This window comes from Symphodus melops (assembly GCF_947650265.1).
Source record: "Symphodus melops genome assembly, chromosome: 11".
NCBI lineage: Eukaryota > Metazoa > Chordata > Actinopteri > Labriformes > Labridae > Symphodus > Symphodus melops.
Window position 1 is genome coordinate 22,396,947 of NC_136701.1, and position 18,043 is coordinate 22,414,989.

Below are 18,043 nucleotides of genomic sequence, written 5' to 3' on the forward strand. Positions count from 1 at the left end.
CAGATCTTAAAACATTTGATTTATTACACAATAAGGAAATGTACACATCAAATAATGCGCAGTGCATTCTGGGAACATTCAAAAAATAAAATAAAAAGCAGCTTCAGACACAACAGGCACAAATAAGATGGAAGATTAATAAACGTGAGAGACTATCATTTTAGTAAACATGTAAACCGTAACAGAGGAAAAGATCAGGTGGACTCGTGATGGGAATAAAACACTTTACGTCTAATGGAGTGGATGATTTGTCTGGATGTGTCTCAGTGCAAATAAGACGTCCCTTCATTCAGCCAGTAAAGCCATGCACTTAAGAGGCACATACACAGCAAGCACCACGACTCGGACATATTTACAATGTAAACTAGGGACTGTAGAAGCGTCACACAAAGCCGTTTCTTTCATCCAGAGTGTAAAAGACCTTCAACATAAGATATGGCTCAGTGACCATGAAAGGGACCATTCAGAGCCAATCATCAGTCATACAAAGTGCAGAAAAGGGTTCCTTACAGATACCTAACAGACAAACCTATGTGCTGATGTCTTCTCCCAGTAATGTGCATGGTTTTGCAGCAGCCTGACACGTGTTTGTTTGCTGGGAGCGCTCAGGTGAAGAATAATGAATCCATCAAGGAGAGGCAGTGAAGCAAACAGAGTACGTGTTATGTAATTACAGATTTTTTAAACCTTTGCCGTCACGCTTTCTGAGAATTAGAAAGGATGTTCAAAAACACCGCAGAAACAGTTTCTCTTTTTTCGCTCCAGTGCAACATAGCGGCACAGTTTCTGTTTTATTTGTCCAGGTTGGGAGACGCCTGTTTGTGGGGCCATCTGTCGTGCTCACAGCACAGAAAAATGACATTTGAAAAATTCATCAGTAACATATTCCGGAGAAAATGTCGCCGTTGCTCTGAGTGAGCTGCAGAACGTGCCGTCGACTGTTTTAATACTGAAAGAAAAGAAAAGAAAAGACAAAAAAAAAAAAAAAAAAAAACAGGATTTCTGTTTTGTGTTTTCTTTTGTGCAGGAACAGGAAGAAAAAAAAAAGCACACATCGTAGGTGAATTGGAAAAACATTCCTAGTTGTCATTTGTTCAGTTCTTTAATGGATTTATTATTGAAGGTTTTTTTTGTTTTTTTTGCTCAGCAACAGCATTACGGACATTTCTGTGCAAAACTAAGTCGATGTGAATGTTGCTAAATCTCCTGATGATGTGAAAATATCAAGAAAACAGGAAAGTATTCGCAGACGACATATTTACATCAGTCAATCATTCAATAAATTATTAATTCAGCCTTACATGAAAGTGTGTTTCATATCTAAATACGGAGGAAGAAAACCTGGACAAATAAAAACAACCAGAGTGGCCTTCTGGTTTGTTTTACTCTGGCTGATCTTTAATGGATGTGCTGAGGTCAAGACCTAGTTTGGATTTAATGCTGCGCTTTTTACTTGTCACAGCAGGAAGCACGCAGGTGTAAAAAAATAAAAATAAAAAATAAAAAAAAGAAATAAGGAGGTTACACTTCATTTAGCTGCTTTAGTTTCAGGGCTCTGATGATGAATCACACAGATTCTTGACTTGAGCACAACAGCGCATGTCTTTGGTGTCTGCTGCTGTGACAAGTATAATCATCAGCAGTGATTAAGGGCTATTAGGTCTTTTTTGTTTAACGGCTGATATTAAACAGCTGCTGTGATTTCATCGCCTGCTGCCAGAGGTGCAGCTTGTGTCAACGTTTCATCCTCAGAGAGCAGCAGTGCTCGACTCGGTGTTGATCTAAAGTCTGAAGGAGAGATGATCTTCATGTCAACACGGCGACGACAGCCAGGCCTCCGTTTCAAGTCTTCCTGCTGCAGGTCAGTGAATCTGCTGCTTTTTCACAAGACCAACAGTGATGTCTGAATGTCCCGTCATGAGCTGAATTACATGTCGAGGCAGCTCTTTGTGGGCGGAAGCTGCAGTCAGTGATGTCCGAGCAAATGCCGAAGAATTAACATCCGCTCGAAACTCTTAAGAGTCTGATCTGCAGCGTGCTTCAAAGTTTCAGCCCACAAACATCAGAGCGGCAGGTGTTTTATAAGCCGTGCGAGTAATCCTTTACCCTTTCCAAATGTCACATAAAGAGCCACTTTGCTGCAGCTGTTATTAAGAGAGGAGACATTTACATAAGATGCATGCAAAGCTAATTGAGAGCTACAGGTTCACCTGAAGGAGTAGAAAGGACTGAGTTTCTGCAGACGACGAGCCGAGTGTGAATGAAACTGGAAGTTTAAGGAATGAATTAAGACTTTAAGCACCGACAGGGACATGAGGGAGAGACTAAAAACCAGACAGCACGCTGAGCTCTTATAGACCGGCTACAGATCATTTACACTTGAACGCCTGTTAATATGTGAGATATATAAAAGCTTCTATACACTGAACATGTCACAGGGATGTGCAGAAAGTTAACCTAAGTGACTAAATGACCTGCAGTCCAGGTTCAGGTTTCAAAATAAAAGTCCTTCGTAGATTTAAAGATTCGGTTGGCAGTGGTGAAATGTTGATTAGTATGAGCCAATCAGAACAGCCGTTACTTTCTGTGACGAACTGGTCGTGATCACATCAAGAGAAATGTTTCTGTGTCTGGACAAGCAGGTGAGCTCTTCATTTTGACCTCATGCATAACAAGCAGTTTCTACTCTAGTGGTGTGTGTAACTAGTGTGAGTGTGTGAGTGTGTGTGTGTGGTCTCCAGATGTTTCGCTCACACTCTGAGGGAATCACCTGTCAGCAGGCAGACTCATGTCATCAGACAGAAGCTGATCTCCTAAAAGGAAGAAAGATGAGAAATAACTTGTCTGGAACGAACCTTCTTTAAGATCTGTCTTGTCCAGGTTTAAATTCACACAATCACACAATAACTGACTAAACATGCTGCTTCATGTCTCCTGTGACCTTGACCCCAGACGACCCCGAGGAACGCCACGAGTTGAAACTTGTCGCTCTAATAAATCGACCTTCATTCGAGGAGCTGGAGCTCTTTGACCTCTCGTCTCCTGTGACTCACTTTAATCATTCTGAAGAACTTTACAAACTGATTAAAGATCGAAGATATGTTCACAAGTCCTTTCCTGAATTTGCTCTTAAGAAGATCCGATGAAGGTCTGAGGCAGCTTCATGAAAGCTTTTCTTAAACTTGTGTTCTGAAACTGATGAATGCTACGTCCTTGTAAACTGGATGGATTAGCATGGACAATGTGGTCTGTTCAGCCCCCTGTATTCTAACAACGTGTATTTGTATCTGTGTGTAAGGAAGGGGCTACTGCCCTTTGTGATGTCACAAAGGTAACACCTCCAAACAGCCTGTTTGAGCACACTTATTCTGAAAAGTGGAGCAGGATGGACTTATCTCATCATTGTAGACAGACTAGAGACACATTCTGGTTTCATGTAGAGGTTCAGATTGTTCCTCCCTAAAGATTTAATCACACACAACACAATCAAATCTGAAATCAGTTTGATTCGAGATTTGAAAAGAAAGAGTTTGTTCGAGTGTCTGATTTTGAGGCGTGATAGAAAAATAAGGTGTGAGCCAATGTGTTTGGAGAAGAGGGACGGAGGAAGACGTCCGTCGGGTCGTCGCGGCAGTAACAATGTTGATCGCATAGTCTCACAGTACACAACAATCCTGAGTGTAACAGCTTTAATCGTGGTCGTTTTGACCTCAGTCATCCGTCTGTGTGTTGGCTACCTGTGCAGGGAGGAGTCTGGTTGTCGTAGCGAGAGTTGTTGCTCTGCAGGGCCTCGTCCTCAGTGTCGCTGTCGCTGCTTGTCGCGACCACGAGGACGGATGGTGATGGATCTAAAAACAGACAGAAGTCACCAGACTTTCATTTTAGGACATGATTGAAGAAAGAAGTCATTTTCAATTTTACTGCTTTACAATCGTGTACGTTGATGATTCACACCTTTTAACTGTTCGATTATTCCCAAAAACTATAATATGCTTTGACTGAGTTCACATCTATCGGAAACATAAAAGCACGCTGGTACACAACGTTGAAAGCCTTCTTTATCGAGAAAACCCCGACTAGTCTGGCTGTATCTGAGTGAAATAATCCACGTTCTCATTTGAGGATCAAACGTCTGGTTTGAGCGCACCTTTAGAATCGATAAAGCCAAGCTAGCCGATTCTCATCTTTATGCTAAGCTAAGGGCACATTGTTAGCAGCGTTAGCTCACCTTCACTCAAATGTGGTTGAGCAGAAAGTCCCTCCAGCAAGGACTGATGGGCGTTTCCCGAGCTTTCAGATTCACAGTCCAACATGGCCGCCCTGCAGCAGGAAGAAATAAAAGTGTGTTTGAGAGCAGCAGGGGGGAACGACAGAGACGTGAAGAGCCCTCTGATGCAGTTTGAGTAACAGCCATCTGCCGTCGCTAAACTGAGATATTTTTTCTGTTCACAACGAGTCTCAGAGACGCACCCCAGGGTCCTACTGCCACAGTTCTTGCTGGCAGTCAAGAAGCTCGGTCCTCCCAAGGTAAAAATGTCATCTCTGGACCCAGAGGCCCCGTACAGCTGCTGCTCCACTGAGTACTGCTGCTTGGAGGTGGACGCCTGCTCTGATGAGGAGCTGCCCAGAGACACAAGGGGGCTCTGCATGCCGTCTGGCTTCAGCACTCCTACAGGAGGGACAGGAGCAAATTCACTGGTTTTGTTTTTTTTACTTCAATCGAGGATGAAAAATAAAAAAAAAACAGCTCCTGCGTTAAAAGAGGCTGCGTGCTCGTTAGACTATGAGGCAGTAATCTATGATCCGTGGCCGGATGGATCCAGATTCCCTTCACTCGAGAGCTGATCTGGTTTTTTGCTCTCTGACTATATTTGGTCTTCTGTTACAATCCCAAGAAGTGACAGAAGTGTAAGTCCTTCATCCAACATGGACACTGTCCTTAAAGAGAGAACAGCAACAAGCAGATTTTAAACAACTTCAGAACAGGGTTTGACAATGAGACCAATAAGAAGTGTGAGCTGCGTGTTCAGTGTTTATGTGCTGGGACAGTGAGTGTCTGGAACGTGGATGTAAACACTGGTTGAAATATTGACACACTTTTTGGTGCGGAGGAGTGCGTAGTGCTCAAACGGCCCACAGTTTATCAAAGTTCAGCCACGAGAGCTCCAGGAACTATTTTGAGTCACGCTGAAAGAGCGAAGAGGAAAGCAGTGGACTCCATCATCATGTACTTCAAGTAGATCCGTGATCATGTTAACAACACGGTTTGGGTTTTTTTACAGCCTCAAATTTACACCGTCCTCATGGCTGATTGATGAAACTGCGATGATGCAAATGGAAGATTAAAAAAAGGAAAAAAGAAACCCTCCTTAGAAACCGTCTGTTACTGTGTTTTGCATTGAAGTTATCTTTCCCTCCAATCAGAAGATTTCATTTAACCATTTTATTTCATTTCTATTTAGTCTTTTTAAAAAGTTAATAAGAGCGACATTAACTGAGCCTCAGTTCTAAAGAACGGTTCATGTTGTTGCCTGCTATTTAAAGTCTTTAGGTGGATATTATGTTTGTGTCAGTGCAGGTTCAACAGGGACACAAAAGTACTGACCCTCAGAAGCTCCAAGTCCCTCTTTAAGGTGCATGCTGAGCTCTGAGGCCAGCTCTGCTCCTCTCAGGTCCTTCTCCATCTCCTCTGGACTCCTCCTCTTCACCACCACAGAGCCACCGTCGTCCAGGACGGGGGACAGAGACTTCCTGGCTGCACAAACAGAAAAAAAGAGAAAAAAGCAAACACAGATCAGGTTTGAGTTTCTGAGATTTATGGAGATGACTGTGAGTTAGACCTGAACTCGTGCAACTCCACTCAATGTGGGAGCACGGACACAGGATTCAGATAAATGTCATCATAGATATTCAGGAGTTTCCCCTCATAGCTTAAATTGTTTTTTATAGACTTTCAAAGCGGATTATGTCGGGATAGCTGTAACATTCATGAAATAAAACTGGAAAACTATTTACACTAAATCTGCAGAGCAACTCAAAATCATCACCAGTCTGCATGTAGTAGTCCTCACCAGGACGGCAGGGCCTGGAGCGAGCAGCAGCCGCTTTCCCCAGCAGGTCCAGCTCTCCGGGTTTACGACAAGCTGACCACTCTGAGTCAGCGTGGTGAGAGGGATCCTCCTCCACGCTGAAGCCCCCCGACGGGCCGGGCCTGGTCTCTCCGGTCCCCCGGGCCTCCAGCACTTGGCTCTTGACATCGGACATCTTGCTGCGGACCTCGGCCATTTGAGCCTTGAGGCGGATCAGGACCCCGGAGTCTGGAGCTGATCGCCGCACGACCTGAGGTCGCCGCTCTCGATCCTTCCGGGAGTGAGGATGAGCTGGAAGAAAAGAGAAACAGGAACATGAGGAGAGAAACAGAAAAAAAACCTGTTTCTAGAGTAAGAAATGGAGTGCACCTAATGATTGCTGCATCTCTAAAGCTGCAGGAATGAGTCCTAATGACTTCTGGAAATCAATCAGAATGTCACAGCTGCTGGTTTCCTTGTCTCACAGTCGTTGGGTTTTCAAGTAGATGTCTGAAATAATGTCCAAAGTTGACAGAAGCTGAAGAGATTCTCAGGTTTTATTCTACAAAATAAACAACAAATAACCCAGTCAGACGTAAACAACTCTAAAAGGCTTCTGAAGGAGACGGACTGTGCAGGATGTGCCATGACAGCCTTTGACATACACACTTCGTACAGAGAGAAAAAGCACGGCACTAAAAGGCTACCCCAGATACATGAGCTGGACGTTATCATCAAAGAGAAATGAAAGAAAACAACGTTTTTGTATTTTAAGAGGAAAAGAAGAAACCTGGGAGACTTCTTATTTGTCGAGGGACCCTGAGCGTGAATTCAAGTATTGATTTTGGGTTTGGCTGCAGTGATTTGTTGTCAGTGGGCGCAGTGTGTTCACAGACCTTGGCTGTGCAGCAGAGAAACAGGAGGCCGAGGCTGAAGGCCCCACAGGGACTCCACGCTGCTGCGCTCCTTCAGGTCCAGCAGCTGGATCAGGATGACCGGGTCGATCTCCAGAAGGCTGTTACTGCCTGGACCGCCGGCACCACCGGCAGCTGTGCCGCTGCTGCGACCGGCTGCAGCGCTGCGGTGCAAGGAGCGCATGCTGGAGCTGGATCCACCTGTAAGGTCGAGCAGAAGACTTCACATGCTGTTTTTTTCTCCATAGGTCGAATGTGTTTGACACTGTAGCGTTCACTTTGTTCTTTTTTTAATATAATGAAAACTAGATTTCAAAGAATGCAATACAAAGCTGTACAGAGGCAGCGAGTCCTGTCATATCAGCAAATCAAAGAACTCGAATTAGAAAACCGGAGCTGAAACTTTATTGTTCAAACATAATCAAAGAAAAGAGTCATGGTGAAAAAAAAAATAAAAAATCAGGACACACTGGGACATACAGAAAGTACTCTGACTCTGCTCCACACTGACATCTAACAGAGTGAACACACACACACACCACCCCCACACATGTTCACATACAGACACCGAGTGTTTCTATATCAGCACAGGCACCAACAATGACTCATCCTCTTCATACCTTTCAACACCAACACAGTCAAACACACACACAAGGAGCCGCTTTGAGGCCCACCATCGTGTCAGCGTGTTGTGCTTGTGCCGCTGCCAAACACCACGGGAAGACCTGATCCGTTAGATTCTCAAACAGTAGGCGGAGGATTGAGTGTTTGCATCAAGTGAATTGAGGGCGAGGCCTTCACCTGAGACAGGACATTAAATATGGGATGATCACAGATTCACTAACGGAAAGGATTTGTTTGGCCTCCTCTGTCCGCTCCATCTCAGGGTCCTTTCTTAAAAAGCAAGCCGAGGTAACGATACTCAAGCACGACAAGCCCATTATGCACAGCAGGCTCACAGACATGCTCATGGCTCTGCATTCAGGCGGAGCATTTAACCCTTTACGTGAGATAGATTAGAGCTTCAGAGCTGCTGCTGAAAAATGAAGCCGATGTGGACGACGTGAAAAAAAAACTGCAGATCCTCGAGTGTCAGGCAGTTTTGGGACCTCTCTCTTTTTTGTTTATTTATGACTGTATGAAATGAAGGTTATGGGGAAGGCTGCTTCATGAATGCTCTTGGTCGTCTGCCAGGCTTCAACACCACCCTCTCTAACAAAGGGAACATCTGAGTGCAGAAAACAACATGGCGGTAACTCGAGGCTCCACAGACACAGGCGAGAAACCGAAGGTTTGAAGCCACAGTGGCGACGTTCATCATTGATACAGTCTATGGTCATGATGTATTTATAACTTTTAGGGCAACGTGCAAACTTCTCTGCATGGACCCCTGAGGACTCGTGTTGGTGACTAAATGTATGTCATTCAGGCCCTTGAGGATATGCAGACATGGAAAATGTTATTTAGGATTTATTCCAAAAAAACCAAAGCCAAACCTTTCACAAAGTTTTACTGAAGTCAGTAGAGAAGTTTGTGAGCTACAGCATCTGCTTACAAGCAGAGAGACTGATCTCTTCTGGCCGCCCTCCTACACACCGGCAGAAACAAACTGCAGGATCTACACTTAGAATTAATGAGGAGAAAAAAAAGGCTTCATATGGAGTGTGTGAATCATACCTGTGGCTCCTGCCAAGTCATCAGGAAGCTCTCCTTCTTCTGTCTCAAGGTTCCCGATGAAGTCGACATCGTTCTCTCCGGACCTGAGCAAACGCACACAGTCATGATGTGAATGTGTTCGGTCTTTAAAGTTACTTTGCCCTGCGTCACCTCAGAAGGGAAACTTGGCCCCTGTGTGCTCTCATTGATATTCTTTAGGCCAATAGAAACTCACATGGTCTCCTCATCGATGTCGTTCTCCTCCGTGTTGCTGGTGGCCGTGGAGCTCCCCGAGGTGCTGCTGCCGTCCAGCGGGTTCACCTCCTCCTCCGTCAGGCAGTCCACCTCCAGGTCACCGTCGGACAGCTCCTGCACAACACCCATGAAACGTGAGGACACTGAGCTCGTCTCCCTTCTTCTTCCTTCAATGCAAACAACTGGCTCAACCTGCAAACATGCTTTTTAATCTGTGTAATACTATGGGACCGTCGTAATCCAGCTCCTCTCTGAGTCACAGCCTGCTCTGATTTCTCGGCCTGATTCTTTTTCACAGAGGTCGGTGTAGTACCGTTTAGCCTCCATCTAAAATCTTTGTGGACTCGCTTCTGGGGATTATTTGAAATGACCCAAGCAAAAGAGGCATAACTTTTTTTTTAATCCATCGAGTCGTGGAAAAATAATCTACCGATAATTATTTTTTCGTATCACTCCAACGTCTAAAAAAGAGCTGCTCTGTCAGTTTGATCGTGTTCACTCCTCACATTAGAGTCATCGTGCTGGGTCCTCTCTTCTTCTTCTCCTTTCTTCGTGTTGCTCAAAGTGGTCTGGATTTCGTCGTCACTCTTCGCAGAGCGAGAGTCTCGTTCCGATGTCGTGGTGCTCGCAGCCAGTCTCATGTCGGGAGGCGAGGAGCTGCGTGACGTCTGTCGGCGAAACAGCTCGATGGCCAAACGCTGAGATCAGGAGAAAAAAAATAAATAAAAAAAACTGTTCCAGTCAGAAAGAATTGATTTTGCATAAACGGCTTCATGCCAGCTTGTTCAGAGCAATGACAAATATTTAGATCTGAATATGTAAAACTCTCAGACAGTTTTACAACAATATCTGAAATATCAGGAAAGATCAGAATGTCACATTTTAAATAAAAAGTAAGGAGAGATGAATACAAACTTTGTGCACACCATGAACTCAAGAAAAGTGAAATAAATTGATTCAATTATTCTTGAGTTGATGAAAAAAAAAATATATTTTGAACATAATCAATATATAATATATTTGAACCTTTGCTTTTTGTTTTGTGCAATAAATCACATTTAAAAACTTTGGGTTCGGGACTGTTAGTCAGAGAAAACAAACCTTTTGTAAAAAGGCGAGCTTGGACACGGGGAACTTTAATCAACATTTTAAGTTCTTTAGACCAAAACATTTCTTGTTAAATGAAGAAAATAACTGGCAGATAGAGCCGAGTGATCTCTTTCAGAGATGTAATAAATGATCCATCAGCAGGTTAGTGAGACTCAAGAAGCTCCTCCTATGAAATAAATCAACATGAGATACACAACAGACTCTGCACCTCTTTCAGGTTGTTGATCTGCTGGATGTAGCTGCTCTGCGCCGACTCCAACTGGCTGATGTACCAGTACTGATCTCTGCATTTCTGGAAGAAGGTGGGGGAGCGAACCTGGTACCTGTGCAGCACACACACACACACACACACACACACACACACGCACAAACACACACGAGAATCAAATAATACTGATTATTTTCTGGCAAAAAAACTCTTCTGCCAGAGTAGTTTGAGTGAGTGAGTGAGTGAGTAAGTGTGAGTGTGAGTGTGAGTGTGTGTGTGTGTGTGTGTGTGTGTGTGTGTGTGTTTCAGCCCACCGGAGGACCAGCGTGTCGGTCTGCATGTTCAGGTAGCCCTCACTGGCCAGAAGGTCGAGTCTGAAGAAGCGGTTGTAGCCCCAGCATTCCCCGACCTCAAAGTCAGAGGCGAACTCTCGAATGATGTTCTTGGTCGGGTCACTGGAGGCCTGATGGACCATCTCCACTCGGTACTCATACCTACACAGAGCCAGAGTAACTTTACTAACACGGAGGAGTTGAAGCTTTAGAGAACCAGTCCATTAAAGGGCTCTTCACAAAGAGTAAGACTTGACTGGGAAGATCCAGCTTGTAGAGAAACAAAAGAAACAATGTTTCCATACTTTGATGTTTCAGGGAGTCCGGCCGACAGCTCCAAGAAGACAGACAGGTAGTTCCCTCGGACCACGCCGTTCCCGTCCTGATGACACACGTTCCAAAAGTCAGATTTCAAATCTCTCACAACTCACTAAAACTAAAGCTTGGCGTTGCTATAATGTGAACGCGAGCATCAGAGTGTCAGGTAACATTCAGCTCACTGAATGCATCCTGTTTCCAACGCGCACATTACTGCGAAGGATCATAAACTTAAGAAATCAAAGCAGGCACTTTCCCGTGGACGCTGTCAAGCTTCGAGTGGATGGACGGAAAACTCACCGGGTAGACTTTAAGCCTCCAGCAGAGACCAGATATCTGCAGAGGAGGGCTGTAGACCGGGTCCGCCCGCTGCCTCAGGGTGCTAAAAACAAACAAACATCAAGTTCTCAGTCACCCGGGTCAGAGTTCATTCCGAGCCCGAGGTCCAGATGTCTCTGGATCAGGCTTCGATTTTTATCAAACATCAGGCACTATGACCTTTAACACTCTGATTACAAGCTGAGGCAGGATGTCACAATGTTAAGTTACTTTAAACATTAACAGAAGATGTAAATACATTATATATTACAGGGCACAGCTGGGAGCCTCCAGGTTTAAATCTATATTTCTAAATAATTATAAAACTAAAACATGAATCACTCGAGGGGATGCACCGTACACAATCACTCCAAACCTTCTTGTCTTAAGTTATTTCTCCACATGATGAATTATTTCTTTATTTTAGATGAAAAACACACTTTAAGTTTACGACTTTTAAAAGATGCTGTCGACTTCTCTGTCTGACAAAAAGCGTAATGTAACATTATTCTACAAATCTGAGCAGCTCTTCATCAGCACTCAGAATTTCATTTGTTTAAAACTGAACTGTCCCGACATCGTGGGCTAAACGCCATTCAAGAACTGCTTTTGTCCTTTGCTGATGAATAATGATCGCTCTTTAAATTGTTTTTTTCATTTTTCAATTTGAATTGTGCAGATTGTTGAAGCCGAGGTCGGTTTTTTCTCTCTGCACAAGAAAGAAAACATTTTAGATTAATCACTTAATACACATGCAGTCGGTTTTTAAAAACTGTGGGAGCAAAACCTGAAGTTACCTGAAATTGACGAGAACAAAAGTGCTGGAGTCATAGGCGGGAACGAGCTCGCTGAAAGAACACAGAGAAACGTAGATTACACGGACTGAATGAAGACAAACACACATCAATAACTCAATGACTCAAAGCAGGATGACTTCTGTTTGTCAGAGGTGTCGAGACGGGACGCAGACATGAATCTTCTCTTGTCTCTCAAAACGTGTAATAAATAAAATAAAGTTTTCTTCCTGGGATACAGATTGAAAACTTTAGCTCATTCATTAAGTACAACATGCTGTAATCCATCTGTCAATAATATAATACACACACAATACTCCTAATTCATCAGATTATTAATCTGGAACTCATTCAACCTGATCGTTTCAGTCATTTATAAAAAGTCACACAGACAGAAATGACTATCGGACATGAGTGACCTTTGGTTTTCAAAATGTGAGCTATAATTTGACTTCTTGTACAGTCAAAAACGTAAACACACGGGTCATCTTGAAGGGTGATTTAATGAGGATGACACTCCCTCCAGGAGAGCAGGGTACCTGGTGAAGTCCGGAGGCACCGGCGTGGTGACGAAGGACTGCATGGGTTTACGGTGGACCTGCTGGAACATGAGCAGGATCTCCGGGCTCTTGGAGATCAGTTCACTCTTACTGCAGGAATGAAGCTATTGAACACACGACCAGTCAAAATAAATACACACGTCATGTCGAGCGCAACATGCACTTAATTAACGGGTTAACAGTTTGTGCTAAACTTGAGTCTCTGTGTGGAGAAGTCGTGCTGATATTGACACTCTATCAGTGTCTTAATGTGCAACGACAGCCAGGAGAAGAGTAACTGACACTTTGAGTTAACCCACAGCTGAACAAGCAGCAGTAGAGCATCGACTGCCACACTTGAAGAGCACTAACAGAGCAGCTCTTTGCACTGCAGCTCTGTGAATGTAAAGCTGCTGGAGACGACCAACCTGATGCTCCACCTCCTGCAGCAGAGACTCCAGCAGCTCCGTCTCCTGGGTCAAGGACGTCTTCTGGCCTGGTGGGGAAGAGCACATTTCTATTTTCAGCGTACTTGGTGCTGAATGTCGGCCCTGATGGAGGCTGCAGAGTGCGAGTGGTTGGGCTGTGTACTGTATGTGGGTGCTGAGTGAGTGAGTGAGTGCATCCACTCAGCCCAGATAAATATTTCATACGTGTATTACCAGCAGCTATAAAAGGTTTATCTGCTCTCAGAAGGGGAACGCACTTTGTTGGACTAAGGTCTCAACCTTCAGACCTGCTGGAGTTAACGTTTAGATGCCTTTTCACACACACAGGTTACATAGTGATTCTTTGTGCAGCTTTAAGGAGGATTGTTACATCACTGATGGCTGATGGGAGTTTTACCCATGAGGGTGATGAGTTTGTTCTTCAGCTGGTTGTCCAGACGAGCGATCATCATTTCCACAGCGTTTCGGATCTCTCTGACTCTCTCGTCCTTCGCTCCCCTCACAGCCTCCACGTTCCTCTCCTGACCCGCCAGACGACACACAAACGCACAAAACACACACGAGCTGACCAACAAGTATCACTCCTAACATCTACCAGACACCAGTCCTAAATGGAAACAGCATTGTGTTAGTGCCATCTAGTGGATGTCAGAGAATCTTTACTCCAAAGGGCCTCAACTTTAACACAAATACATATTTAAAAAATGAGGCTAACTTATTTTACATGTTTAAACTCAATCTTTTTATGTTTCTTGGTCGTCTCGTGAATTACTTAGTTATCAAGGAATTCTTCTTCCACATGAACCTGACGTAGAAACACATTTATTTGATCTCTCTCTGAGAATTCATCCCGACAACTGCTTCATTTCCTCCTCTTAAAGTGACAGACACGTCATCATTTATGAAATGACACGACATGTGATCAAGTATTCTCAGGATCACACTCACTTGGATCCCTCAAACACAGATCTCTGACTTCACACCAGCCTGGACACTACATGATTAACCCTTTCAGACTAACTCATAAACTCAGTTAAGGTCGTGGATTTGGGGATTTTTGACGTTTGTTGTATTTAGGACCAAAAAAAAAAAAAAAAGCAGTCCTCACCACTTCCTGCACCAGACTGATGAGCTCCATGAGACGCCGCCGGAGCTTTGCCACCTCCTCTTTCACTTTGGTCACATGCTGCTCGTAGATCTCAACCAGAGGCTTGAAGGTGTGGCCCCCGTGCTGGATGTGAAGAAAAGACAAAGACATGACTTTTACTGGTTTTATATTATTAATAAAAATCATATTTGAAAGGTTACTTTTCACAAAATTCTAAATAGTGTGTGTGTGTGTGTGTGTGTGTGTGTGTGTGTGTGTGTGTGTGTGTGTGTGTGTGTGTGTGTGTGTGTGTGTGTGTGTGTGTGTGTGTGTGTGTGTGTGTGTGTGCGTGTGTGTGTATTTTTGCACACAAATACTAAAAGATGTGAAACACTACCATGCCTCCCCACAGAGCACACTGGTGACAGATGCATTTCTTACAGGTCCAACAGAAAACACTCAGCTTCTCATGGTGGTTCTCACATCTGCAAAAATGACAAAAAAAACAAACATTAAAACCACCCAGCGTGTCAAAATGAATTATTAAGAGATTTTATTTGATTTTAAACGGATTGGCTAAAATGTGTAAAACCACTGTCTGACATTTTGAAAACTGAAAATATGACTTTGCTCAAAGTATCGATGAAAAATAAAGTTGGTGAATGTTTAGAAACATTAAAGACAAAGTGTAAAAAAAACAGCAATATCACAAGACGGGGAGTCTTTAAAACCAAATCACTGTCTAAGTCTGTCTGCCTTCACTGTTCCTACAAAGAGTTCAGAAACACACTGAGTTTATGAAGGCTGCAGACAGAGAATGACGACAGTGAAGTCAGAGAAGGAGAGTCATGAGGAGGAAGAACATCTGGAGTGTGTGGGAGAAAAAGCAGCACAAAAACAACTGAAAAAAAAAATCAGCCGCATTTTAAAATAAATTAAATATCTGCATAAAACTCGCTCGACTTTAATAAAAGGTAAAGAAGAAGTGTCGACCATCCTTTGCATCTGTTACAGCTTCTTTTTTAGCAGAAGATCAGACAGTTGTCAGCGTTTCTTCCCACAGTAGTCTGAAAACGATTTACTTTTCTCCTGTCGTGAAAACTAACAAACTGTGGAAGTCAGAACAGGAGAGTCGGACATGTGGCATCAGGTGTGACGTGCTCACTTGTCCTTGTCGTTGTCTTCATGCTTGGTGAGGCTGCAGAGCTGCAGGGTGTCCAGCTGCTGGGTGACCTCTTCTGCCCAGCGACAGTTCACCAGCTCCCTGAGCTGGAGCGGAGCCCTGCGTGTCAGAGGACACTCACTTTTAATACGAATGGTTCAATCATGAAACTGAAACAACACTTTGACATGTTTTCAGTGTCGAGTTCTCTTGAAAAGGAAACTCTTGGACACAGACGAGTCTTTCTGGAGGTGCAGTGTGTGAGCAGGACTCACCGACAGTGTGGACACTGGGCTCTCTGCTCTGTCAACCATCGCTGTCAAAAGAGAGATACAATTATAATAATGATACCAATTAAACACACTGACGGCGACTGTCAGATAAATGTGATTCAATCATTCAGCTGGCTGTCACTCAAAGAGGGACTTGTCTTTGTCTAAACCTGTAAATATCTCTTCTCCTCAGCGAGTAACTTATTCAGGAAACACAAACAGTACGCAACGTTAAGCAGTGTTTTCTCTTGTAGTACCAGGTAACCATGGAACAAAGAGTGGCAGTGTGAAAAGGAGACATTCTGGTCCCTGATTGGTGGAGACAGACTTACTCTTATGCAGCTGAAGCAGCAGAGTTTGGAGCAGTGTGGGCAGAGACGAGCGTCCCTCAGTTTCTCCATGCAGATGAAGCAGCGAAACACCTCTGCGATGCTCTGCACAGAGACGGAAAAGAGACGCGAGGGTCATGATTTTATTCTTGTACAGTTACTCACAATGTAAGAAGCCGTCATCAGTCATTGACTGTCGTCAAGAAGATGAAGGCAGGTCGGGTCAAACTTCACCCTCCTCTCTCTCTCTCTCAGCAGCACATACTCATCATTTTACCACTCCAACACAATCCATCCAAAATAGAGGAGCAGAACACAAAAGGCTGTTTTATGAAATGTAAATTCAGCTAAAGGGAAAGAGTCTCAGAGCCTGGATGCTCAAACTCGTTTCCCTATAATGATATGTTTAAAAACAGGGTGGGAAATATACACAGGTATAAATTAATTAAGAAAATCTAAGGTAGGTAGCTACAGCACGCCATGATGAAGACGCTCGCCCCTTCATTCGGCTGTTTACTGTTATAAAGAAATATTATTTTTTTAGTGTTAGTCGATATTGGGGCGATGTTTGAAGATATTTACCTCAACACTCTGTTCGTCCATTTCGGCCAGCGTGAAGATCTTGATCTCAGAGAGGAAAAAAAAAAAATCCAAGAAGTCGTAGCCGGTGATCTAAAAACAAAAAAACAGTTCAAGTTCATTTAAATATCTTCGACTCTTTGACGTTTCTCACATTTCATTGTTTTAGTGATCGTTTCATAAACGTCTGTATGACTTCCTGCAGTCTGCACTTCATGGTGTTTTATGTTATTGTTAAAAAGTTCAAACTCAAACTTCTTTTAATAATATTGTGTTATATCTGTGTCCAATCACTGACAAGAAACAGACCTTACAATGAAACTATCAACCCTCACTTAAATGTTATGGCGACGTTTAAAAGTAAATAAGAACACCGATACAAAATGAGATATACCACACTGGTCAAGTTTCTGTATCTTAAAGGATTAATCTAAATAAAAACTAGAGACCACCTGGAGAGTGTTGAATATATTTATACATTTGTGTTTTTAGTGAACTCTACGGTTTTATTTGTCAGTCCTTTATCGTCCCAGCAGACGAACTGGGCAGCCTGGACCTCCGACACGAGGAGGGTCAGGACTGGATTTACAAAGTCTGTCTGTCCCAGATATCTGACAGGGGATAATTATTTTACAGACTGTTTTAATAACACTGAACAGAGGATATTTGCTGTACGCTGACTGACAGATGACCAAAAAAGAGATAAAACTCACAAAAGATTAAAAAGTGACTCAATAAAAGATCTGTACAATAAACCCATGAACTCCCTTTTATAGATTTAGATTAAAGTATAACACCTATTTGTTTAATTTTTTTACTTTTTCATCATCTATTTAGGAAATGACTTTTTTAATTATCTTTATTATTATTATGTATTCAGGTGTCAATACCTCGGCATAATAAGGTGCATTCATAGATGTGTGATTTAGACAGATGTTGACCTTTGTAGCCTCGCCCTTTAAGAAAATTAAAGATAACTTTATAAAATAATCCTTAATAAACATATTTTTATCTCTGTTAGCTTACAGCCGACATGAGAGGCCCAGACCCTGAGACAGCTAACCTCAGACATGTTTGGGGTTTTTTTGTTTGTTTGTCAGACTTCATATAGAAACAGACATCAGGCCGGGTTCAAAACAAGAAGACATAGATCAATAAATAAAAAAATAATAATTAGATAAGCTAGCTAGCAGGGTGGCTCACTTACCTTCGTCTGTCACACCTGACAAATAAAAGAGGCAGAAAACTCCATCATTAACCTGAGCACACAGCTGATGTTTCCCCCCGCTGCTTCAGACACAAATAAATGATAAATTATGTTAGCTTGTGTTGTAGCAGAGGCCACACTTCATCAAACAAAACCATAAAAAAGCTGCTTTTTGCCCTAAATTAAAGATGTAGCGGTAGCGCTGTCTGTCCCCTAGCAATAACCAATCAGAAGGCTCTATATTCTTCTTCTCTTGACTTTATTTTGATTTCGGTTGTTCCACGGCTTAAAGAGCATCACCGCCACCTAGTGGACCGACCGAAGAACTTCTTCTTTTTCTTCTTCTACCAGGAAGAGCATTACCGCCACCCACTATGACGTCAGTTCTTTTTTAAAAAATTATTATTATTTTTATTTATTCTTATTTTAATTATTTATTCACACAC

At 43.1% G+C, this 18,043-nt stretch overlaps 1 protein-coding gene across 2 annotated transcripts; it reads right to left on the reverse strand.

The window, feature by feature from the left end:
* trim37 (tripartite motif containing 37) lies at window positions 1-17,846 on the reverse strand. Of its 2 annotated transcripts, none has more exons than XM_079355897.1 (25): window positions 17,598-17,846; window positions 16,394-16,483; window positions 15,815-15,916; window positions 15,486-15,526; window positions 15,214-15,330; window positions 14,446-14,533; window positions 14,070-14,192; window positions 13,359-13,482; window positions 12,941-13,008; window positions 12,513-12,637; window positions 11,977-12,027; window positions 11,162-11,243; window positions 10,849-10,925; window positions 10,526-10,705; window positions 10,212-10,326; window positions 9,400-9,591; window positions 8,874-9,007; window positions 8,660-8,742; window positions 6,965-7,183; window positions 6,072-6,380; window positions 5,606-5,755; window positions 4,471-4,669; window positions 4,229-4,320; window positions 3,738-3,848; window positions 1-2,813 (listed from the first exon to the last, which is right to left on the reverse strand). In XM_079355897.1, the coding sequence occupies exons 2-25, from the start codon at window positions 16,412-16,414 to the stop codon at window positions 2,767-2,769; spliced, it is 2,850 nt and encodes a 949-aa protein (XP_079212023.1). In that variant the 5' UTR covers window positions 16,415-16,483; window positions 17,598-17,846; the 3' UTR covers window positions 1-2,766. The 2 variants fall into 2 exon arrangements, with proteins under 2 accessions (XP_079212023.1, XP_079212022.1); XM_079355896.1 differs by having other exon boundaries at window positions 6,048-6,380.
* Window positions 17,847-18,043: the final 197 nt, after the last annotated feature.